This window comes from Myotis nattereri (genome assembly GCF_964212035.1).
Source record: "Myotis nattereri genome assembly, chromosome: 4".
NCBI lineage: Eukaryota > Metazoa > Chordata > Mammalia > Chiroptera > Vespertilionidae > Myotis > Myotis nattereri.
In genome coordinates this window covers 3,873,325-3,899,788 of record NC_138079.1, presented here as the reverse complement: position 1 = coordinate 3,899,788, position 26,464 = coordinate 3,873,325, and the positions used below count along the sequence as shown (strand labels likewise).

Genomic DNA, 26,464 nt, shown 5'->3' with positions numbered 1-26,464 from the left:
GGAGCAGCGGTTCCGCCCTGGACTTACACGACTTGCAGGGGGAGCTGCTGGTGTGCTCCACAATCCTCGTCTCGTCGATCCTCAGCTTCAAGGGCCCCCAGGGATACTTGACGTTGGGCCTCATTTCAAAGCGACCTTCTTTTCCGAAGTAATCACCAATCACCTGTTTCAAGGCCAAAAGCAAGGGGACCAGCTGAGAGGTCAGAGTCACCTGGCTCCCTAGGAGGCGCAGGGCGGGCTCCCGGTGGTGCACCCTGACCCCAGCCGTGTGTTTGAGGACTTTGTAAGTTGGGATTTACAGCTGCTGAGTCGCCCTGGAGGTGAGCATCACTGAGGGAGGGCTGTGGCCCCTCAAGGCAAGGTGGGTGGTTACACAGGGAACCATGATCTCGGGTTCACGGCTTTTCCCTTGCTGATCCGAGGCTGCTGTCCACCCATCCCTGCCGAGCAGCCCCTGTGGCCAGCCCTTCCGAAGGCCCACGTTCCTCTGGGCTGGGAGACCAGGTCTGCTCGGGCCGGGAAGTGTAAGACAGGAGCATGGCCTCACACCACTCGGTCGGCCCCACACATAATGGAAGTGTTAAAGAAAGTAGCTCTTAGGGACTCCTGGCCTCACACACCCCTGAGGCGGGATTAGATTCTCCTGGCTGAGGAGTTTACCCTGCTTGCACCCCATTTCCAGGCGGAACTCCTCTTTGATTGGTCCCTCTGGTTCCTGGAAAATCACTATTCATTTATGCTCAGTCCAAGGGTCTCTCTCAGTTTCAGGTTTAAATGCCTTTCATCAGCTCCTCAGCCCTGATCTAGAGGCACCGCCATCCGGGTCCTCGGGCTCCATCTCTCTTGTCACCAGCCCGCTCCTCCGAGTGGCTGTCACACCTCTGCCCATCCCTTTTGAGGAGGTGTAGCTGGCTCTCCAGGCTGTTCCATGGAGTGGCAAAAAGCGTTCTCCACAATCACCAGAACACAATCACTGTGTCCTGACACCCTACAGAGCACCTCACACGCTGTCACCCTGCACCCCCACAGTGACCCTCCCTCACAGAGGGGAGACCAGAATACCCACCAGACCCGAACCAGCCCAAGCAGCAGATCCGACCTGAAACACTGCATCCTATCTAATAAAGAGGGAATATGCTAATTGACCCTCATGCCATCGCAAAGATGGCGGTGCCCACAGCCAATAAGGAGGGAATATGCTAATTAACTGCCATGCCCTCAAAGATGGCGGCACCCACAGCCACAAGATGGTGGCACCCAGTCCCCTCAGCCCCCAGCCTCCCAGGGCCGTCCGAGGCTCAGGTAACCAGGGCTGGCCAAGGCTCGCGCTGCTGGCAGTGGCAGCAGCAGAGGTGTGATGGGGCATCATCTTCCCCTGATCGCCGGGTCGCCTGAGGGCTCCCAGACTGTGAGAGGGGGCAGGTCGGGCTGAGGGATCCCCCCTCCAGTGCATGAATTTTCATGCACTGGGCCTCTAGTATATGTATAATCTTTATTTATAGACTGATCATTTAAAGACCTTTCCTAGGTCTCATTTCATTCGGGGCTCATAATCACGAGAGAGCAAGGAAGATCTCCATGTGACAGCCCAGGAAACTGAGGCAGAAAGCGCCCTCCCAGTGAGAGTCAGAGGCTCATCTTTGCGTCCAAGGCACTCTTCCCACTCCAAGATGCTGTCCAGAAACACCACCATCTTTGGAAACGTTAACAATTGTCCATTTTGTAGCCCCATCACCCCCCGCCCAAAACAAAGTCAGGTTGTAAGGGAGGAGAGAAATACACCATCTCACTTCACCTCTCTCACCCACATCCCTCCTGCATCGTAGGACTGATCTGTGATTGGTGGCCACTTAAAAGGAATGATTTCCCCATTTGGGGTAACCAGGGGACCGATTCCTGAGGTCTTCCCTGATCCCCTCAACTGAAGTGAGCCCTCCTTACTTGGAAACCCCAGGTTTGGGGCTCATTCTCATTTGGAGGCTGCCTTTGGGACAGCTATTGGGACATCAGGATGAACACATTCCTTGGGATCCTAACCAGCAGGAGAACGGCAGAGCCTCGCTCGCTTACCTCCTGGGTGCCCGCCTCTGCGTCGGTCATGGCGATCACCGAGAAGTCCCCGTACCGGTCCCCATTGGTGTCTATGGACACCTGCCCGGCAATACCTAGAGGATGACACAAGAGGAGCACCAAGTTGGTTACTTAAAGCGCCGCTGAGCCAACGAAAATGAGGCATGAACGGACGGGATTGTTCAGGCGCCCTCTGGCCACAGGGAACCTCATCAGACGCGGAGCGTTTGTGTTGGCCTTGGGAAAGACATTGTAATTTCATCTGTGTCTGCATTCCTAAATTCTTAACATTTCTCCATTTAAAAACGAAAAGAAAAGGAAATAAATGACCTTCTTTGAGAAATATGCATGTGTGTTTTTAAAGAAGAGTAAGGCTAATCCTGAAAGCAGCATGCTTAGCCCAGAGTTTTCTATTAAATTAAAACAAAAGCAAACTGCCAGGCAGGAGAAGTGGAGGTGTGGCCAGCTCCTGGACTTGTCACGGGTTCGTGTTATCACTAGACAAACGTCAGAAGAGAAACCCTATTCCAGGCCCAGGACCCGGCCAATGTGCTCCGCTCCGGGCAATGTGGTGCGCAGGATGGGGAGTGCCGGCCCCCGGTCATGGGAGCTGAGAGTGAAGGAAGAGTTCATCTTTCTCCCACTATCTTCATTAGCTGTTCTGTTTCTGTTTGGGGGGAGTTTTTTCCAGTTTTATTAAGGTATAATTGACATTCATAACTGTTTGAGTTTCAAGTGTCCAGCATAAAGCTTTGACTTACATATACTGTGAAAGGATCACCACCACAAGTTCAGCGACTATTCATTATCTCACAGAGAAACAGTAAGTCATTTATTGTTTGCCCAAATGTTTGCGTGGTGATGCTGCCGCGGAGGCAAAGGTGAATGGGACACATTCTCCGCTCAAGAGAGGGGCAGCCCCGAGGAGGGATTTAGCCTGTGGAACCCAGAGGTCTGCATTTGGATCCCGGCTCTCATGCTTACAAGCGCCGTGACCTTGAGCAAGGACTTTGCCCGGTGAGACTCAGTCTCCCGGACCATGAAAGAGTCATAAAAGTGCCTCCCGGCCAAGAGGCTGTTGACGAGATGAAACCGGTAAAGCCCTTTCAACGCAGGTTGAAGAGAAGTTGGTTGCTTTCCTCTGCCGTCATCGCTACTATTGCCAGGCCTGAACTCTGGGAGAGGACACCCGGCAGTGCCCACACCACGCAGAGCAGGAGGCCCAGTGCCAAGGCAGTCTTTCATGGGCACGTGGGTGAAGTCCATGATTTGGACAAGCAGCCATCAGAGAGCGGGGGATGTTTGAGGCAGAAAGGCTAGCCTTGTTGGCGTTTCCAAAGGCGCTGACGCTGGAGGAAGCAGAGTGGCCAAGAGGTTTCTGGGAGGTGGCCCGTGTGCATGGAAGGGGGCAGAGAGGAAGGCTGGACCAGAGTGGCCAGAGTATGGAGAGCCCCGAGTGCCCACCGGAAAGACTGAATTCACTTTGGCCAGCAATGGTGGCTTACAACAGCTAATCCACCAAGCAAGTATGGCTCCTTAGTTGATATTAAATGTCTATATTGTAATCTTCATTAACTAAGTAATAGAGTGCAAATGTCAGCTACATGCTAAGTCACCACGGCTATTTATTTTCCTTTATTTCAAACTGTGGCAGAGTTCGGTGTAATTCTTAATTGGTGTTTCCATTGATCTGGTTCTCTCCGGAAGTAAAATGAATGTCTGGGAAAAGGGATCCCAAGGGAAAGTTCCATCCTCAAGTGTGGCTTGGAGAGGACAAGTATTTGGGTTTACTGTCCTTGGGTTGTGGTTTGAAGGCCTGCCGATTTTTCCAGACTTTGGTCTACTTTGCCAGAAACAGAATGGAGTTGCCATTCATCTGGATGTTTTGTCTTCTTAATATAGACTGGTTACAAAGGGTACACCTACCTCGAACTTGTTTATCCTTGACAGCCTATACAACTTTTAAGTCATGCCATTTTTTAACTATATATATATATATATATATATATATATATATATATATATATATCCCCAAACGTATTGGTTATCCCAAAACCTTTTTTATTCTGTTCAGAGGGCTTTATGATAGTGTGTTCTGTAAGTGTTTTTGCAGAGTGTTCTAAGACAAGGTGGCCCTGGTAATCCAAGACCTCACTATACTTGAAGCTATTACAATTCTGCCAAGAAATGAGGTGAGAACCCTCAGGGCAGCCGATTAGCAAGTGAGACTTTACCTGAGAGTACTGTACATAAGGTGTGATGGGCAGGCTGCGGCAGAACTTTCCTGTATAATTACTGAGACATCCCACCCTCATTTCTATGGGCCTGTAGTGGAGTTCACGGTTTGAGCCACAATCCTATTTACCTTGTCACTCTGACCTCTCACACAGAGAGCAATTTAGCTTCTTCCCGGGCCATGGTTGAGAGTTGGTCATAGGTTTCTCGGTAGTAAAATCTAAATTTGTCAAATAACATCCAGAGTATTTTTCCCTTAAGAACTTAATGGTCCCTTATGGTGACCATTAAAATGAAAATTGATTTTAAATTTAGAAAGGTTAAAGTTTTTCTTAGAGGTCTTTTGGGGGCTACCCTCAGCTGGATCACTGTTTAGTAAAGAGAATGGAAACTTACCTTGGCTTTAACTGTCTTTACATTTAGACAAATGAGGTTCTGCATTTAAGCTGAACTCATACAGTTGATTGTTTTAGAACTCATTTCCTATTGCCTGTGTAGACTTGGCCCTAGAATGGAAGACCAAGACGGCCTATGGGAAAATTTAGTTCATGCCCTCTAAACAAAACTGAATCCAGCCATTGTGGGCACCTGCCCTTCCCTTAACAACCTCTCTCAGAAGACCAAGAACAAATGACCACACCACGTAGTGAGGAATAGCTAAGAACGGGATGTGGCCTACCAAGATTGTGTCCACACACACACCAGTTTCTCAGTGTATTGGGCACAACTTCTGGAAAATTTGACTCTGTCCTAATATGCCCCCTGAATTATCCTACTTGATTCCAGCTCCCAGCTAAAGCAGTCTAAGGTTGAGCAAGACAATCCTGGAGGCCTATTTGTTCACATTCTACAATCTGTCAAAAGTTAATCAGATGTCACTCTAGTTTTGAGTAAGATGTGGCATCCACATAAACCACCAAGGAGCAATGAAATCCACCACTTGTCACCATAGCTAAGGCCAAGACAATTCTAGATGGAACATGACCCCTTTGTACTGCCCTACCCCTTCTAATAACTGAGAACAGAACAAGACAGTGGAGTGGATAGGAGTCCCAATTGGAAAAAAAAAAAATGTGTGCTTCAAATCTAGACTTAGAAGTACTTGTTCCCATCATTGAAAATGTCATTAGTTAGATTGCAAATAAATATAGGCCTAGCCCCAGTGCATTCAAGGATTCAAAGGAGGAGGTAGCATAATGCAAAACTGAAAGGACTCTTGTCAGTCATCAACTAGTCCAACCCCCAAGGGTTAGGTGATGGAGAAGCCAAGGGACTGAGGGTGGAGCCCATGACCAGGACGCAGGGTTCCTGGTCCAGCGATCTGTACTCTTATGTTAGTGGCTCTCACATGAGGCCCATTAGCATGCTGTAGTTTATTTTCCACACAGCCTCCATAGGACCCCTTTTAAAGACTCAAGATAGATCATCTTCCTCAAACCATCTGGTGGCTTTCTATCTCACTCAGGGTGGAACCCAAATCCTTGGTGCAGCTCCCAGGTCCGCGGGATCTAGCCCCCACTACCTCTCTGACTTGAACTCCTATCACACTGCCTCTCACATGCTGTTTCAGCCTCCTTGCCTCTCTGGGGGCACTCAGGACAGTCCCACAGATACATTCAAGGTCTCTGCATTTGCTGCTCTCTCTGGAATGTTCTCTCATGAACATAATTTCTTTCCCTTCCTTCAGTTCTCTACTCAACTGCCACTTACCAGAGAGACCTTCCCTGATCACTCTATTTAAATTAATAGTCCCACACGACACTTTCTATCTCTCTATCCTGCTTTATTTAAAGCCCCTGAAATGGCGTATCTATTTGTTTATCATTAGTTAACTCCACTACCATGGAAGCTCATATGACTGCAGGGAATGTCTTTCGCTTATTGCTAAATCCTCAGTACCTTGAACAGTGCCTGGCACATAGGAGGTGCTCAAGAATATCTGATGAACGAATGAGTGAGTAAATATGAAGCTGATAACTGCAGGGCTCATGTTGAGTCTCGTGTTAATTTTCTTTGAGTGCTGGTGAGGCCAGAGGAAGCCAGCCCTCTATATACTGTTGGCAAGAATATAAGCTAGTAGTCCTATCCAGAAGACATTTGCCAATATCTAATGATATCCCCCAACTAGAAATATTCCCTGTTGGATGTACTCACAGAAATTCATCAAGACACGAAAGATGCATAATAGCAGAAACTATAAACAGCCCAAGTGTGCATCAATAGGAGATTGGTTAAAGAAGTCCTTGTACAGCCATATGGTGGAAAACTATGGAACTATCGTTGAAAAATGTGCTGAATCTATGAGTACTCATATGGAACGTTTTTGGCATGGAAGTAAAATAGCTATGATGAGGAATGGTATTCATGGTATGATGCTTTTTGTGTAAATTTTTTAGATACGATATAATTCAAATGCATATGTGCTGGCAGAAGACAAAATATTTTTAAACCGAATCATAGGAAATTGTTAATAGTGATCACATTGGAGGGAGGGGACCAGGGCGAGGAGGAAAACTTTCACTTTTCATTTTGTGCATTCCTGGACTGTTTAAATTTTCCAGCCAAGAATAGTCTCATTCTTGTACAATTTTTAAACGTCAACAGAGGTTGCTTGAGTGATGAGATGACGGGCCATTTTTTGGTTGTTGTTAAGAAAGCCACAGCTAATATTCATCATTTTATAAATAAAAGAAGTGAGGGCTCACTAGACCTGCTCATCATCTCAAACCACTCAGGTTTGAACAGAGAAATGTATATCTGGGATCTTTCATTTTAAAACTGACTACAGAACTCTTCACAGATTGATTGTTTGTTGTGAATGAGGCTTGTGATGAATTTAATTTTAAGAAACATGGAGTTTGCCCAACAATCAGAAGGAGCTAAGCCACTTCCCATTTCAGTGGGACTCTTTCAAAGCCCTTGCATGGGCTTTATCTCTTTGAATTTTCACAGCAAGCCTGTGGGCCGGCTTGATTTTGACTTATTGTCCTTACTGCACAGCTGAGGAAAGCAAGGCCCCACAGTTTTAAGAGCAAAATAGAACCAGCAAAGAAGCAGCTCAAGGAGCTGCAAAGTGCCGTCGACGTAAAAACTGGAGCCTCACCTTCAAAGGTCCTGTTCCACGTCTGCTGGATAATTTTCCCTCCGTCCTTCTTGCTGTAACCAGCTCTGAGCACCTCGTGCAAAGCCAGGACGTAGAGCAGAATGGCGTCATGGAACCCTTCCACAAACATGTTCACCTGGAAAGGAAACCCCATTGGTGAGACCAAACGCCAAATGACTCAAGTTGAGGAATAATATAAGCGAATAAAAATGATCAGCACGTTAGACTCCAGGCCTGCAAGCATGGCAGAGGCGGGCAGAGGCGTAGCTAACAAGAATGGTGGCATGGTTTTCCTGGCACTGGTTTAGTGAGGAAAACTTTTCCCCAGTTTGGGAATTTGGAAAGCAGACAAGAGAGTACAGAATTTTAAGAAACCTGCACCTGTTGGCTAGGTGACGTATTCCGGGTGCATCAGCCCTTGCCCACAGCTCCCTTTGCACAGGAGCCCTCCTTCCCCACGTTGCTCTCTGCCTCCAGCCAACTTGAGTCCCACCTCCCCCTTGAGGTTTTCTCCACCTTCAAAAGCCCCTCTGATCTCTCCACGCTCTGAATTTGGAACTTAACTAAAAGAAGAGTAGGGATCCATTCGCTCATATTCAAATGCTATTGAATGCCTGCTGGAATGCTCAGGAAGCCAAGAGGACTGGGCTGCGCCATTCCTGCCTGCCGCCATTTATGCTCTCTATTCTATCAGCAATAACATCTTCGTTTCTCGTTCTAATGTGTGTCCTGAGTCGTTGCAGTGCATCTCAGTGCTCCCCAGCTCCACTCCCTGCCAAGCTCCAAGGACAGGAATGGGAAAAGGCCTGGCTCAAGTAAGGAAACTTACAGCTTCCTGTGGACTTGGGAAATTCACTTAAATCCCTTTGAGCCTTATTTCCTCCTATAAGCACCATTTGTAAGTTCTAATACCACATTTAAACCCATTGCAACATTCAATAAACATGAAATGAGCAAATACGATCCTGAAACACTGAGTAGCTGACAAATACTGTACAAAAGCATGAAGAAAAATCGAGCCTTCTTTCAGGAGAAAGCATCAGGAATGTAATGCCACGCAGCAGAATGAGCGGGCATCCCACGGACCGACGATCAGGGTGAGGCCTTTGAGGCTGTTTCCTGCCCCACCCCCAGTTCAAATACAGAAACATTCACAGAAGACACATTTCAACATCCAGTTCTACTTGGCTTCTTCCCACCCAAGGGGCCGGTAAAGCCCTGTTTGTGTCTCAGAAGCAAATAGTTCAGATTTGACCAAGCCTACTGCTGAGAGGCAGGTCAGAATAGTTGCAGGGAGCCCAGCTTCACACTTCCTGGCTGTGTTTCCGCACACGCTGGGTCAGTTTTCCCCACCTGGAAAACGAGGGAGATAGTAATACCTATCTCAGGGGGGGTGCCGTTGTGTTTAAACAAATCAATAGATGTAAAGGAGTCAGTATTCACTGTTAGTTCTTGTTGTTATTGTCTAGAGATGGCGAATTATAAAGCGAGGGGTCCGGGTTAGCTTCTCATTTCTAGTGGTGGTATTAATCAACTTACTGGTATAACATATCTTACTGACCCATTTATAATTAACGGAAACTTTGTTCATGCTTTGACACCCCAACTGGTTCTCTTACTTCCTCAATGTCCGGTCCTTAATTCTGTCCAAGTATGATGGGTGCAGCCCAAGCTGGTCAATTGACCCTCTGGGGTGGGTGGAGGATAGAAAAGAGTGCTGGCTCACAGGAGAGCTCTGAATCAGCTGCTGGACGCAAAATCTAATCCTAGCCCTGACACGTTGTTTAACCTCTCTGATCTTCAATTTCCTCGTTGGTTTAATGGGGGTTTAGCACCTATTCATCTCCTAGAGCTCTTCTGGGGATGAAATGAATGAGGGCATGTAGAACATCTAAAACAATTCCTGGGACCATGAAAGCAAACAGTAGACAATGGCTCTTGCTCTTAGCCGTCACGCTTAAGTCTCAGAGTCATTATTTTCTTAGGCAAAGCAGAATGTGTAGAAATAACATCTACTAGTCAAAGATAATTTTCTGCTGATTCGGCTATGCTAATTAAATTTTCCAAAGGAATATGAAATTTTCACTTAGACCATGAAGTCATTGTGGCTTGAGAAAGTACGCATGCTGATGAGTTAATGAGTTTTAATAAGTGAACTTTGGCTGTGTAACTTCATTCTCGGGCCACTAAACATATTTTTTCAAAAGCTCTTTCTCCTCTTTGATAATTATATACACACCATCCTGCTACAGAGGGAAGTCACAGAGTCACGGAGAGTGGAAGATGCAAGGTGCTCAGAAAAGCTCTGGCCTAACCCTCTCCTTACTTGGAAGATCAAAAGAGCATCGCCCACACTCAATCGTCCTGCACTCTGTACCTGAGGGCTGTTCCCTTCGTACTCCTTGTTCCTGGGGAGCCTAGGACAGCCCTGCTTCCACTGTGAAGTGCCTCCGCCTCTCTTCCTCCTCCTCTTGACACCTTCCCAAAGTCCTAAACCAAGGCCATCATAACACCTGCCTACTGCTGGCCACCTGAAACACTGACATGGCCCCAGCACCACCCTCATCTGACTCTCCCCCATCCTTCTTTCTTTTTTTTTAAATAGATTTTTATTGATTTCAGAGAAGAAGGGAGAGGGAGAGAGAGATAGAAATTTCAATGATGAGAGAAAATCATTGAACAGCCTTTGCATGCCCCACCCTGGGGATTAAGCCTGAAACTCAGGCATGTGCCCTGACTGGGAATTGAACTGTGACCTCCTGGTTCATAGATCGATGCTTAACCACTGAGCCACAGCAACTGGGCCTCCTCCTTCTTGATATGCCCTCTGTGCTGCCCCCGCTACAACCCAGGATGGAAAGCACGATCATCTGGCTGGGAAACATGAACCTGGATTACTTTTTCCTACCAGGTTTAATGGTAGAAGAAAATAGATTGGTTCTAAACACATGTCCAAGTCTGAAAACCCATTCTATCCTGATTTGCAAATGGATTGAAAATTGTACGTCCTTTCTTTCAAAGTAGCTGAGTGTCTCCCTCTCCTGCCAAAATTAGCAGGAGAGCTGCTGACCCCCACCAAGGTTTGCTGGCACCCCAACCTGCTGCGGAGGAGGTTTCATAACACCTACCTCATAGGCCCTCGAGCCAGAAGCAAAACCCTAGAGACCTTCTGTTCTCCAGGAGAACATTCTCACATCCACACATGTTTTCAAGTGGGAGGAAAGCCCATTAGCACATTATAGACACTGCAAATTAGAAGTGCAAATTTTTGAAAAAATAAGGGGGAAAAAAGTCCAGAGTATTAAGTTGCCTTTGGAACACTTTCCACTGGACCTCCAGGCTAAAAGGAAGTAGGTCATCTGGTCTGCCCCCTACCCAGCCTGTCAGAACAGCACCTGGACCTCAAAGTCCTGACAGACAGACTGCACAACCTCTCCAGTATTCAGCATCCTTTTAGCCAGAAATCTCCTCCTTACTGTCATCAGCCATAAGTCTTCATTAAATTCTTAAATGCAGCCATCCCTGCTAGATGTTGAACAAACAGAGAGAACAATACAATTCAAGAGCCCTGGGGATTTGCAGTCTTGACCAAACAGCGTCACAGCTCCATGCGGACACGTAGAGGGAGTCTGCGCAAGGCGGTTGTGAAGGGGCCCACCATGAGGGACAAGCCCCGGGCGATCACTATCGTGCTGTGTATCATCCAACAAGATGGAAATCACGCACCATCTTCCACCCATCCTGGGAACTGGGCCAGAACAGGGCAGCATGCTGGCATTAACTCTCTGTCATTTCATCTCCGTTCTCTTGATTTTCCCTCCGGAGCTGGCCGGCGGCAGGTATGCCAGATGGAAGAATGCCATTTTTGCCTTTGGCCTGTCTCTCTGATTGCACTTGTCAGCCGTGTCTATTTATTAGTGTTTTTCATCTCTCATGGGGAAAGCCGAAGAGAAATGTTGCTATTTTTTAACTGAGCATAAAGAGTGACCATTCATGACATGGCTCCCATCTGTGGCAGGAGTGGCATCTTTCTCATTTCTCTTTGGGGAGGCAAATTCGTAGAGGAATTCCTCAATGTTTGTGTTTCAAACAAGTAAGCAAAGATGTTGCCTGTCTCAGCTGTTTTGTGCAGTGATAGTGAATAACACCGCAGTAATCCACCTCCCAGGTGGTCTGGGTATCTGAGACAGCCTGAAAAGCTGCCCCATAGCGTCCCGGGAGAAAGCTCCCAAAGCTCAATGCAAGGCTAGGCTGCCTGGAGATCTTGCCTGTGGTATTCAATGAACTCAAGAATATCACAAGGTGGCTCCGTCTTCCTTCCCATAAACCAATGGTTCCCAATGCAAATAAGGAAAGTGGAGAGTTGGGCAGCATATCTCAAGAGTCTTTTGTCTTTTTTAATATATTATTATTGATTTCAGAGAGGAAGGAAGAGGGAGAGAGTGACAGAAGCATCAATGATGAGAGGGAATCATTGACTGGCTGCCTCCTGCACATCCCCCACTGGGGACTGAGCCCACAACGTGTGCCCTGACCAGGAATTGAACCCAGGTTCATAGGTCAATGCTCAACCACTGAGCCACGCCGGCTGGGCTCGAGTCTTTTGAAAAGACATGACCCTTAACCTTCCATTCCACTGAAGGGAAGTTGTGGGGGAAGGGAAATTTTGATGGCAGGAAGGTAAGAGGAAAAATGGACTCAAGACCTGCCTTTCCCCATCACAGCAGGAAGAATGGCAGCAGCATATTGTCTAATTAGCAGTATGATCCTGAAAATGGACCTGTCCTCCCCTCCTAGGCCACTGAGATGGTGGCCAGCAGAAGGACGTGTCCTGGGGATGTAGCATGTGGGCAAAAAGTTAAAGAATATTATTTATTTGATGAGCACTGTGCACATGAGCTCCGTACAATAAAAACATGGATACTATCTGTTTTCATTCAATTTTCTTTTGAATCATAAAATTAAAAATCTACAATTTTAAAGAGCAGGAACTCCATAAATCAAGTGGTATCACAACCTCCTCAGCACCAGAAAGGCGGTCCTTCCTCTTCCTGACAGACACTTAACATTTGTTCTTCTACACAGGGCTGCCTGCATGGAGCTCCCCTGGTCACTTTTAGCCTTGAAAAGAGTGCAGTTGGAAATCTTCATCCTTATCCCGGCTGACCTCTGAGGCGATGCAAAGGGCAGGTGTCTTACTAACTGTCAGGTAGCGGGTCAGGGAGAGCAGGGTCCAGCTCTATGCTTGACCAAAGCACCTCCATACCATCCGGCAGCCTCCTTTCTCCTGCACTGAAGTTAGGACTCCCTTGGGGTGGGGGTTGCCCTCACTTGCCCAAATGACGGTCTCCATCCTGGGCTCAGCTCTGCCCCTGTAGCAGTGCCCTAGACTGACACATGAACTCAGACCTTTTAGCCTGAAGTGTTAATAGAAGCAGAAAGGTACCACTCGCTATCGTCATCAAAAACAAAATGGATCTGCCCTGCTGGTGTTGTTCAGTGGTTGAGCATCGACCTATGAACCAGGAGGTCATGGTTCGATGTCCAGTCAGGGCACATGCTCGGGTTGCGGGCTTGATCCCCAATGGGGGACGTGCAGGAGGCAGCTTAACAATGATTCTCTCATCACCGATGTTTCCATCTCTCTCTCCCTCTCCCTTCCTCTCTGAAATCAATAAAAACATATTTTAAGAATAAATGAAATGGATCATTAAACAGTCCTGGGAAGATCATTAATTCATATATGGCCTCTCATTCATCTCCTATAACACAGCAGCTGGCTGCCCTTTTTATGAATGGAACAGCAGTGCTGAGGATGGGGCCTCATGCTGGTACGTGGCATCCACTCACAAGAGCAAAATGCAGCAAGGAAAGCTGCCCGGCCGCCTGTGAGGAGAAACGAGGTAGAGGGTTCCATGCTGCTGGACTCTTGGAACTGGTGAGTGGGGAGCACAAGCTCTCCTTCTTGCCCCTTCTGATCTAGGGTGGTAACAGCTTCCCACTTCTGCAGGCAAGAGGTTCTCTGCCCTCCTTTGGTGGTTTTCCTTAGCTGTGCACACACCTGTGTAATAGTATCTTCCGGTGTGTCTTCTGTTTCCTCCCAGGACCCAATGGATACACCCACCTTCTGTGAGCCACTCAAACTTGTTCTTGCTCGAGCCCTCCCTGAACCACCTCACTCCTCCTTTCCTCCGTATTACATCTGTGCAAACGTGTATCCCTTTGTTCACGGGTCTGCTTTACTTCGGTGCGCCTGCCTACCCTGGCGCTCCGCAAGCTCCTTGATGCGCAGGCCGCACGGTGGGTGTGTTAGGTTCCCTAGGGCCTCGCCCTGCCTCTGCGACAGGGAGACTGCACTCAGTAGGGGTTGTCACCTGCCACTACCTGCTACTCTCACTGCCTCTAGCATGTCATCCTGCCCTCTGGTACTTGCCACTGCTCATGTTCCATCAACTGGGGGAAGAAATCCCGAAGTGTATTACAGCTCTACGTAAAGTGGGGTAAGTGGGTTCTGAGTGAGGGTTGGACGGAGTCCCCCGTGACAAACTAATAGAGTATGTGTCCATTGTAACGGCTCCAAGGCCTTTCTCACAGACTTCTTAGCTCTTGAGTGGGCCCCACAAAGTTGAGCTTGCCATAAAAATTGGTCTAGGGCGCCTGCTAAGGGAAAGACTGCTGGTCGCGCACGCACAGGGTCGACACCAAGACGTCCAGTAAAAGCAGCAGCTGGGAGGCTGCAGAAGTGGAGGCGCCTCGACGCTGCCCTCTGCACAGAGGGAGTTTGAGTTTGAATGCCACCAGGTTAGAGGAACTTGGGAAATGGCTCAGGCTTCCCAGTAAGACTCTATATGGGTTACATCTTAGAAGTAAAGACTTTATCCAAAAACTAAGACTAAAAACAAACCAAAACAGAAACACTTTCTTCTTTAAAAAAAAAAACACACACTTCCCAAAATTCAAAGTGGTTAGTCAAACTGCCTGATAGCACAAAATTTCTCTTCAGAGGAACAGAACTAAATGCAATCTCTATAAAATATTATCCACGACCTACATTGCTGGTGGGAATGTAAAACAATGCTACTTTGGCAGTTTCTTATAAAGCACACCTCTGTGTGATGGCGCAGCAATTCTATTCCTAGGTATTCATGCAAGCAATAAAAATGAAAATATATGTCCACTCTAAGACTTATACCAGAATGCTTATTGCAGCGTTAGTCATAATAGTCCCAAACTGGGGAGGAAGAAGTCCATCAATACAAAATAAATAAGCAAATTATACTTATATTTATACAACAAAATATTACTCAGCAATTCAAAAAGAGAAGAAAATGAATATTAATACATGAAATACATGCAGAATCACAAAAGCAGAACAGGGAGTGAAAGAAGCCAGACACAAGAGTATATACTGCATGATTCCACTCAAGAATGAATTCAAGAATGAGTAAAACAGCCCTAACCAGTTTGGCTCAGTGGATAGAGCGTCAGCCTGCGGACTCAAGGGTCCCAGGTTTGATTCCAGTCAAGGGCATGTACCTTGGTTGCGGACACATACCCAGTAAGAAGTGTGCAGGAGGCAGCTGATCTATGCTTCTCTCTCATCGATGTTTCTAACTCTCTATCCCTCTCCCTTCCTCTCTGCAAAAAAATCAATAAAATATCTTTTTTTAAAAAAGAATGAGTAAAACAAATATGATAACAGAAATAAGGAGTGGTTACATCAAAAACAATAAAATACCTAGGAATAAATTTAATAAAAGAGGTGGAAGATCTGTACACTGAATATGATAAGACATTGATGAGAGAAATTAAAGACATAAATAAATAGAAAAGATATCCCATGTTCTTGGATTAGAAGAATTAATATTGTTAAGATACTAATACTACCTCAAACAATCCACAGATTCAATGCAATTCCTATCAAAATTCCAGTAGTCTTACTCACATAAAGAAAACAAAAAAAAATCTAAAATTTGTATGGAACCACAGAAGACCCTGAATAACCAAAACAATACTGAGAAAGAAAAACAAAGTTGAAGGCATCCTACTTCCTGATTTCAAACTAGATTACAAAGCTATAGTAATCAAAACAGTATGATGCTGGCATAAAAACAGGTAAGTAGGCCAATATAACAGAATCAAGAGCCCAGAAATAAACCCACACAGATATGGCCACCTAACTTTTTACAAGGAACCCAAACTACACAACGGAGAAAGGGTAGTCTCTTGAATAAATGGTACTGGGAAAACTGGGTAGCCACATGCAAAAGAATGAAATTGAACACCTATCTTATGCCATCACAAAAATTAACTCAAAATGGATTAAACACTTAAAGAAATGTAAGGCCTGAAACCATAAAACTATTGGAGGGGAAAAAAAAAAAACAGGGGGAAAGTTCCTTGATATTGCTCTTGGCAATAGATTTTTTGGAAATGGCACCAAAAGTACAAGCAATGAAAGCAAACATAAACAAGTGGGACTACATCAAACTAAAAGCTTCTGCACAGCAAGGGACCCACCAACAAAATGAAAAGCAACCTATTGCATGGGAGAAAATATTTGCAAATCTTATATCTGATAAGGGGTTTAATATCCAAAGTATACAAGGAACTCATGCAACTCAATAGCAAACGTAAAAACAATCTGATTAACAAAATGAGCAAAGGACCTAAATAGGCATTTTTTTCCAAAAAGGACGTACAGATGATCACCAGATGCATGAAAAGGTGTTCAACGTCACCAATCATCAGGGAAATGTAACTCAAAACCACAATGAGATATCAATGCACACCTGTTAGAATGGCTATTATTAATAATTAAAAAAAGAGGTGACAAGTATTGGTGGAAATGTGGAGAAAATGGAAAACTTGTGCACTGTTGGTGGGAGTGTATATTGGTGCAGCTATTATGGAAAACAGTATGACACTTCCTCCAAAGATTAAAAATAGAACTACCATCTGATCCAGCTATCCTACTTCCAGGTATATATCTGAAGAAAATGAAATCGGTATCTCAAAGAAATATCTGCACCCGATGTTCATTACAGCATTACTCACATTAGTCAAGACACATAAATTTTATTTTAATAAAATAATAAAGAGCCTTGCCTGTTAGATACATGCTACAATATTTACAGAGGAAATGAGGGTGGCTTATATTTGCTTCAAAATTATCAGGAAGTGGGGTAATGGTGGTGAAAAGGTACCGATAAGATCAGACTGAGTTGAAAATTGTTGAAGCTGAGTGACAGGGACATGGAGTTACACTATACTGCACTCACTAGTTTTGTATATACTTAAAATTCCCATAATAAAATGTTTTCTTTATTAATCAATTCCCTACATGAATAACCAAAACCTGGAAAATTGTGGAAACCTTTCTACAGTTGGTCCTATTGGAACATATGAAAATACATAAGGTCAACATTTCTGTTTTGTCCAGTTTTGTGTTTTCTATCATTTAATCAATTTTTTTCATTTTAAACCAATAACTATCCTTAAAAAAGACTTTTTTAGAAAAAGACATTAAAAGATCTCAAACATCAACCTCAAAGAATAAGGCAACACAACAAGTGACCAACACGATCTTAACCCCATTGGGGGCCCATCATGATGAGCTGATCTAAATCATTCTGGAACCCATTTAGGACAGCTTTTGGAAACTATGAGAGTAATGACTTTCATATGCTTACTAACTACCAGGAAAAACAGGCATTCCTTGTAATTATCCTGAAAGTATCCCTTCAGGTCTACAGCTGGAGAATTCAGTTAAGTCTTCAAATTTTAAGAAAAGCCCCATAGTCTTCACAGGTTGGATCATGCCACATCTTAAACATTTTTGAAGAGATGGATCTTTTTAAGTCTACTTCATAAGAAAATTGTTTCATCCCCTTGGGCAATTAAAAGGAACTACATTTCTTTTTTAAAAAATGTTTAGGGTAACATACTCTACTAGTGTGAGGAGACTGGTTTCTCTTAAGAACATTACCAAAATCATGCAGAGTGTTCTAGATGCAGATGCAGCAGGACTATCATGGAGTTAGTCCCAATATTTTAAAGGTCGAATGACACTGAGCCTAATGAATATACTTGCCACAACAAAAGAGAGACCCCTGGGCACATGTCTCAGGGAGATGCATTCTTTTAACCTCATGGGCATTTCACAACAGCCCAAAAGGATGGCAGAAACGCAAAAGTTGACGACTTGAAGGGAATTGTGAGCTCATACAGGCCAACCAGCGTGTTGTGTAGGTGGGGAAGTGGAGCCACCACAGTTGCCTGGTTCACTCAACGTCGCACAGAGAGCGAGGACAGAGCTGCAAGTGGACCTCAAGTCGTCTGTCTCCAGCCCAGCACCTGCACCCACAGCGTTAATGTGTTTATCAAGTCAGGCAACCCCCTAAAGACCAAACTCACTCAGGGATGGTGAACCAAGGTGAACAGCCTCCTATTTCAAGTCTTAATATGACTCCTCTACCATGCGTAAGATGGCCAAGATGGTATCTGCATATCAGGAGGGAGGAAAGAAGAATGAGAAAGTCTGCCCTAGCAAACACAGCTTTAATTGACTGTCAGAGAAACAGGATCAAGGGAAAGAAAAAGACGGTATTGGATACCAGATGGTTAAAGTCAGCTCCAGGGTTGTTGTTGTTTTATTGTAAATTGATGTAAAAGCGCGGGGGGGAGGGGGAGGTCGGCAGGTTAATCTCCTGGAGCCTATTGCTCATAATGTCATTATTTAAGGACCTGCCATATTTTTTAAGAGCTGAGATATGGAAAACTCCTAGCAGAGACTCTGTTCTCAAAGACATCAAAAATCCTGTGTCAAATATCACCGCTACCTCCTGCAACGGCCCCCCCTCACTGCCAGGGCATGCGAACGCACTAAGGAGTTTGGCAGTCAGTTCACACTCTTCCTCTCCACCCACACACCGCACTCACACTGGGCCGTCTCCATGCCCCTGCGCATCAACGTCCCCATCCACTCATTCTGCACCGCAGCCTCTGGGTTCTCCGACCACCATTGTTGGATAAATTTCCTCTCCACTCAGTTTCATCAACTCACTCTCTCCTACACATACCCTAGACCAGCGGTCGCCAGCCTTTTGGACCTCACAGACCACCAGTGGTCCACACACCACTGCCCTAGACCAGTGGTCGGCAAACCGCAGCTCACCAGCCACATGTGGCTCTTTGGCCCCTTGAGTGTGGCTCTTCCACAAAATACCACGTGTGGGTGCGCACGTACAGTGCGATAGAAACTTCGTGGCCCATGCGCAGAGGTCGGTTTTCGGCCTGGGCGAGTCTATTTGAAGAAGTGGCGTTAGAAGAAGTGTGTGTGGGGGGGGGGGGGTCGGTCTGTCGGGCAAGGAGAGACGTGGCGCAGGCCGCGGGATACACAGCTCGGGGGAGGCGCGCGATTCATGCACGAGTTGAGTGAGCCAGTCAGTCAGCAGTCTCATGTGCAGTGGTTAGTGCTAGTCGCGTCCGCAAATCGCGTGTAGGTGACAAAAGTACCTACTCGAAGCATAAAGTTACCTGTATTTTTCCAACCAGCTGCAAATCGTACAGGTATTTTTGTCATCAATTTAAGAACTGTAATTCTTTTGTGTTGGTGGCTTTATTATAAAATGAAACATTTTTTTAGGTGCCATGTTTGAGATGGCTACAAAGAAGAAGCAAAGAAAAACGGAAGACAAAAACCATGAATTTAAAGTTGGATTTAAAGTTGAGTGTACCTACCTACATAGTTTAAGTTTAAAAAATTTGGCTCTCATTATGCTAAGTGAAATAAGCCAGTCAGAGAAAGATAAATACCACATGATCTCACTCATTTGTGGATTATAGAGAACAACATAGACTGATGAAAAGGGACAGACCCAAAGACTGAGAAACAGCGATCAGGCTATCAATCCCCAGAAGGAAAGTAGGGGAGGGCGGGGGTAAGGGGAAGAGATCAACAGAAGGACTTGTATACATGTATATAAGCCAAACCAATGGACATGGACAACAGGGGGATGGGAGCATGAGTGTGCGGGGCGGGGGGGGGGGAGGTTGGGGGTTAATGGGGGGGATGAGGACACATTTGTAATACCTTAACTAATAAAAAATAAAAAAAAAATTTGGCTCTCAAAAGAAATTTCAATCGTTGTACTGTTGATATTTGGCTCTGTTGACTAATGAGTTTGCCGACCACTGCCCTAGACCATACATTCACCTGGGAACTTATTCAAATGCAGAGTCTGATTCAGTAGGTGTGAGGGTTGGAGCATTATGGTTCCTTGGATCCACAGACAACCTTTGAGTAACAAGACCCTTGACCTTAACAGCACCGAGGCTGCTCTCCTGTCACAACCCTTGAAAATCATTTGACGCCAACCTCCTACTTCCCACTTCCGTGTGCAGAACAAGTTCTTTGAGCTCAGACTTCCATCCTCCTGATTCCTCTCTATGCTCCAGAGAGCTCAGAATGGAGCGGATGAACGGGAGGATGAGACGGGGTAGACACGGTGTTAATCAGGCAGAGAGGCCAGTGGGAAGTGGGAGCAGGGTCCTGCCCTCAGAGGTTGGACTCAGGTATAAATTTAGGCGTTACCCGCACCGGGATGCAGATCCCACCCAGGCGAGTGGATGTGCTGCCCAGAAATCGTGTTTGGAGAGAAAGGGGCCAAGAGAAGAACCTTGGGAAACACTAATATTTGCCGAGAAGTGGAAAAGAGGAGTCACGCGGGCAGACCGGCAATGTAGGCAGAGAGCTTAGAGACGGTGGTGTCTTGGCAGCCCGGGAGAGGCAGATTTCAAAAAAGAGGGAACCTCTTCCATCTACTCATCTACCAATCCCCCCGCTTCAAGCCAGGCTGTTTTTGCGATTCCCTGCATGGGTCTAATGCCATGTTTCATCTACGCTTGGATTCCCTCTTGGCCTCGCTTGGCAGGCTCTTCCGTACTGGTCTCTTCTGACCCATCCTTCAAGAGACACCCGCCCGGGTGTGAACGCTCCTCACAGGACCTGGCACAATGCCTGGCCCGGAGGAGGGACTCGGTGGGTGCAGGGAGGCATGCATCCAGCTCTGATCAACAGCCATCTGCAGGCTTTACCATCTGCACAGCAACACTCGGGGTCACGGAGTCAACACCAACACGCATGCACTTAGAGGGCATAGAACTGTGTCTGATATCTATTCTACCCAAGAAATTCCTGGACACATGGTTACCGTAACTATACATTGCTGCTGAGTACAGAAAAGAAAAAATGCCCTAAAATCAAAAGGAATGTGATTTGTAGGGCAACAGTGGGTGCCATCCGATGCAGGACTGTTGACTAATGAATTACAGCTCTTGACGGTCCACAGGATAAGGCAGAAGCACGGCTGATTTCGGGGATCTAGTCATCATCCCACATAAGATGACTTGGTAAAGGAAATAGTTAATCCAGGTCCCCAACTTTAGGTCAACTGTCAAACGTTTATAATAAAAAAAAATCCTCTGCTCACCTCCTCCCTACCTTTATATCATTGCCTATGGGAGGGAGATTTTTAGAACTTTGCAAAATGAAGCAAATTTCACTACAGGAGGGGGAAAGAGCAGGAGGTAAAGACTAATCCAAAATAACTTCCTACAGCTTGAGCTACTTTCAGATTTCCTGCCTGCGAAGGGGGTTGAGTCCCCAGCAATACATTATTCTAGCTCCTCTCCTTTGACCATTGGCCGGGGCCCAGAAAGGATGTCACTGAGAATTGCCGCTGTACGCTGCGTGCGGGCCACAGGGATGCGCTGCTCCCGGCAGCCGGGCTGTTTTCTTTGGACACAATCACTCACAGCGCTCAGGCTCATAAACCCCTTTACAATCATTTTTCATAACTTCCAAGAGCAAGTCAGTGTGGTTTTCTCCATTTCATAGATTAAAGTCTCTGGCACACAGGCTGGCAGGCCCCGGGGTCATCGATTGTTCTAATGCCCATCAATTAATATTTATTGGACCACTACGTTGGGCACCTCACCACATCCACCCACATGAACAGCAGCATCAATGGCCAGGCCTCATGAACCAGAACTCTGCCCCGAGACTTTAAAACCTTGCGGCTGCTGTCCGCATCAAACACCGGAGTCCTCTGTGAGCGCGGTGGCCAGCGGGGCTGGCAGGGGCCTCCTGGCCTCCCCTCTTCCCAGCTGGAAGGCTGCACACACGTGGGCATTCCCTCTGGGGCCTGTCAAATTATGTGCCAGGCAGAGTCTTTCGGCTGCAGCCCTGCTAGTAAAATGCAGACCTTCATGTCGGGGAGTTAAGCTCTGAAAGCGCCACGCTGCTCCAGCCACAGGGCGGCCTAAGGAACCGTTTCCTGGGCAGAGCACTCCTGTGGAAAGTATAATCCTGCCGGCAGGTATGGCTCAGTGGTTGAGCATCAACCTGCGGTTCGATGCCCGGTCAGGGCACATGCCCGGGTTGCGGGCTTGATCCCCAGAGTTGGGTGTGCGGGAGGCAGCTGATCAATGATTCTCTCTCATCATTGGTGCTTCTCTCTCCCCCCCTCCCCCTCTCCCTTCCTCTCTGAAATCAATGAAAATATAAAAATATAAAAAAAGGATGTCCTGGTGTTTGAGACACGCTCTTGTCTACTCCCCCGACAGCAGAGCAGCTCCTTTAGACCTGTTTGCCTGCAGCCTGTCTTGTCCAGGCTCCTCCTCGAAATGCAATGTGAGCTGAAGCTAACCTGCTGCGCCCCACGGCTGTGCGTACACGAGTTCCTCGCCAAGAAGAAAGGGGTGCGGAGCCCCTGCGGCCCCAGGAGCACAGAGGCGTGGGAAAGGGGGAGAAAGGCAGGAAAAACAGAAATCCGGGCTTTCACCCTCTGTAGTCGTGCCTCGAGCTTCCTCACTTACACCGACGGGCCCAGTGGTCAGCGCCCACGCGTGTTCTTTCTGGAGCCCGCACTGCTGATGGGTCTGCAGCCCATCTGTGGAGTGACCTGGCGGTTCTAAGAGGACGGTCATCTGTGTTTCCATTGTGAAGAATTGGGCCCAATGTGCTGAAATGCCCTTCTACGGGGGGGGGGGGGGGGGGGTGATAGCTTAGCCTTTCCGTTGTGAAGTGCCTTTCCACGTGGCATGGCTATTTAGCGTGCACATTTGAGTTCATTGCCACTGTTACTGCAAAATCGCTTTCTAGCTGAACCACATCACCGCACGTGACGGAAGGAAGCCACAGCGACTGTCTCTGGAAGGGCAGCGCGAAGCCTGCAGCAGGGCAGGGTCACCGTCCACAGGCTCAGGGCTCTCCCCGAGCACTTCCAGGTCACACCGGCCAACACGTTCTCGCAGCGAATCGATCCACACGGGCCGCGAGCTGGGGACCACGTGCAAATGGAACAGGTTTCTCAGCAAACAGAACCACTGCCGGCAGGAGAGTCCCGAGTCTTCTCCACATTCCAGCGCGGCCCAAGGAAAGCTCTAGAAGCTACAGGAATGAGCAACTTGAAAGCAACTTTCTCTTTCGTTTCAAGAAAAGGAAGGTGATGTATTTTTCTTAGATTTCAGCACATCTTCATTTAAATATGCTCTGAAAGCCCAGTGCTATTTCCTTGGCGAGGAAAAAGAACGGCGTTTAATAAGTCATTCCTCTGGCAGTGCCGGCCGCCTGATTGCATGTTCCTAATAAAACTAATCTGATTAATATGTTGGCATGTGAACTCGTCATTTTTCTGTTGTTAAACGCCAACTTGTGGTTTGCTTTTATTCTTTCAAATACAATTAGCAAAGCCCTCCAGTGCCTGAAAGGGCCTTTTCATTTGCACAATTATTCTCTGGCTGGCTTTAGAGAAAGGGGGTGAGGGCAAAGGGGGTGGCAGAGGAGGGGGAGTCTCCTTCTATTCAGATGGAGCTGCGCAGACACAAAAGCCCGCCTGTGCACAACCTCGCCAGGGCTGGGGCAAGCCGGGCCTTTATCAGCTGCAGTTTTTTTCCCTTTCACTGGCTTTGCTGAACAGCTAACTGTTCACCATCTCGGAAAGAGTACCCAGTTCCAATTAAATGATATTAGGTCAGACAAGAGGGGGTGAAGTGTCTGGCCAGGATGTTATTGATGATCTGATCATTTTTCATCCCATGTCACCTCCCGCACGGCTTCTGTGCAACAGCCTGGCAAACACGAGCTGGTTCAGACAGCTCCCCTGCCCGGCCTGCTCCTCGTCGCAGGAAATGAGCGCGTTGTTTTGCAACATTTTGGACTTTCCGCAGTGTAATGTCTGGCCTATCTAAACAATGGTTTATTAAACCCTGTCTCTGGTCAAATACCTTGGCGGAGGACATCGCCGGCTCCCGGCTCCCACCTCGCACCCAGTGCCGACGGAGACCTGGGCGGGAGGGGGCCCCACGGACACCCCGCCTCCCTGACAATGCTACCGTGCTCCCAACGCCGCCGCCGGAACATTTGTTTAATTAGTTAAATTCTCAACTTTTAAATAAGGAGAAAAAACAAGCTATGGGTGGCCTGCTAACCTCAAACGAGCAAATAGCCAAGGTTATAAAATCACCGCCTGCTCAGAATACCTGGTTAGAAATAAAAACAGTATTGGCCAGGTTCTCCGCGACCAGAACAGAGGTCGCATTAAGAAGCATGAAACCGAATTGGAAAGCTGAAGTCCTAAGGATGCGCATTATTTCATTAAAAAATGGACTCCGCACACTCTTTATAATTAAAACACCTCTCTCCGACAACAATAACAACAAAAAGCCACCTCTGAGATTAGTTGGAAAAATACTAAATAAAAATAAAAAACACTGCGGACCCACTCTTAAAAACTAGGCTCTAATTTTGTGTCTTGCAAAACGACACTTGCCGCTGTGCCCTCGCAAAGCAAACTGGACAGAAAACATTGGGATTCCTTCCTGTGTGGACACACAGGTGAGCTTTGCACACGCAAACAGCTGCACGCCATAGAATGCTGACCTGTTTGGAGCTGAAGAAAAGTTGGTCTTTTGTCTTTTAAAGCCAGAGTCATGAAAATTTCCAAGCGAGTTTTCTGATGAAATATCACAAGCAGCAGATTACCTTATTGAAATAAAATTATCCTAAAATGGGGGGAGGGGGGACAGGAAGCGGGAGGAGGGGGAGGTGATGATTGTTTCACTGTGATCTTTCAATAAGGGAGAAGTAAAATCCATACCCAGATAATCACAAGGAAACACACCCTCTAAATTAAGACTAAAGTTAGAGCCCAGCCATGGTGGCTCAGTGGTTGAGCATCAACCTATGAACCAGGAGGTCACAGTTGGATTCCTGGTCAGGGCACAGGCCTGGGTTGTGGGCTCGATCCCCAGTAGGGGGTGTGCAGGAAGTAGCCGATCAATAATTCTCTCTCATCATTGATATTTCTATCTCTTTCTCCTTATCCCTTCTTCTCTGAAATCAATAAAGATACATTTTTATAAAAAAAAAAAAAAAAGACTAAAGAAAGTTGGAAAGATACTTTCAACTAATAACAGAAAGCTGGGAATATGAAAGCCGCTGGAGGTGGTGGCTCAAATCCTGGGTTTTACAACAGAGGAAGCCCTAAGAACAAAGGACCCAGCCACAGGCATTCTCAGCCCAAGTCCCCTGTGAAGGCCCAGGGTCAGGAGCTCTGCCTTCTCTCGCCTTCTCTCCCACAGCACCTTTCAGCCGGACTGCCTGTGGCTCTGCAACGATGCTGTCTGCGACCTTGGAGATTACCAGCAAGTGGGTCCTACCCAGAAGAGATGGTCTCTGCGTGGAAGGTTGCATCGGAAGGTAACGCAGCCCCACGTGGGAACTATCTTAACATGTATGTCATCCATTGTTTTTTAACCTTTTCTCTGAAGTATTTTGTTTTACAATAAAAGAGTCCTAATGGGTTCTAGAAAGGATGTAAAATGTCTACCAATGCATTGTGATACATTACAAATAACCTGCCAGGACACGAGCAGGCCTAATTATCTTCTAATTTAATTTTATTGATTTCAGAGAGGAAGGGAGAGGGAGAGAGAGATAGAAACATCAATTATGAGAGAGAATCACTGATTAGCTGCCTCCTGAATGCCCCACACTGTGGACTGAGCCCACAAGCTGGGCATGTGTCCTGACTGGGAATCAAACCATGACCTCCTGGTTCATAGGTCAATGCTCAACCACTGCTCAGGCTCTAATTATTTTTATGTAAGTTTCCCATTTTTTAACTTTACGATTGAGTCAACTTGGCTTTTTTAAAATCCACTTTTAAAACCTAAACTTTTACTTACACGGGCAATAGGGTTTCTAGATGATGTTCCTATATATGTTCTTTTTCTCTAGTGAAACTGGCATAAGAGCTATATTTAAGGAAATGGGTTAGCTCTGGACATAAAGTCTTCACACACCAGTACGACAAACCTGTAAAAGAACAAGCCTTTTCTTGGGGAGTATGTATTACTGTTAATATATGCTGCTTTTGTACAATTACTTTGAAAGAATGACAGAAGCCAGGCATGTCTGTGAGGGTACGAAAGTAAGCACTAGTCAGTAAATCAGGAAAAATAGCCACCAGAAGGGAAACTGTAACCAAATGGGAACTTCTAAAGGAGCTAGAGCATTCTGGCCCAAAAGAATTGTGCTGGCTCCCTCTCTCAAAAACACACTCTTTCCCTCTTCCTTCCTTGATTTTAATATAACAAGATTACCACCACCACCTCCCAAACCCCCCAACAAGATGGAGCCACCATTTCTGAATACTTGCATGGAATGGAGATTCAACAATCCAGAGAGACTTCTAGTAAATCACAACCATTTAAACACACATTCCCTATCACCCAGCCATAAGAAAGGATGAAATACTGCCATTTGTGACAACATGGGCTGGGGGTATTGAGCTAAGTGAAATAAGTCAGACGGAAAAGGACAAGAACCATGTGATTTCACTCATACGTGGGATATAAAACAGAAAGCAACAAAGAAACAAAGAAACTCACAGACAGACAACAGCATGGTGGTTACGAAAGGGGAAGAAGGGTGAGGGTGATTGCTGGGGGCCAGCCCCAGCGGGTCCAGGGGTTCCCAAAGGTGTGGAC

At 46.5% G+C, this 26,464-nt stretch overlaps 1 protein-coding gene across 2 annotated transcripts in view; it reads right to left on the bottom strand.

Annotated features, from left to right (window-relative positions):
• Positions 1-26,464, bottom strand: part of NPR3 (natriuretic peptide receptor 3) — a 60,047-nt gene that overhangs the window by 5,114 nt on the left and 28,469 nt on the right. For both annotated transcript variants that reach the window (XM_081089100.1, XM_081089101.1), the window contains exons 4-6: positions 7,409-7,544; positions 2,071-2,165; positions 28-163 (exon numbers count right to left, since the gene is read on the bottom strand). In XM_081089100.1, the coding sequence (XP_080945226.1) occupies positions 28-163; positions 2,071-2,165; positions 7,409-7,544 (367 nt within the window). The remainder of the gene's footprint in view (positions 1-27; positions 164-2,070; positions 2,166-7,408; positions 7,545-26,464) is intronic.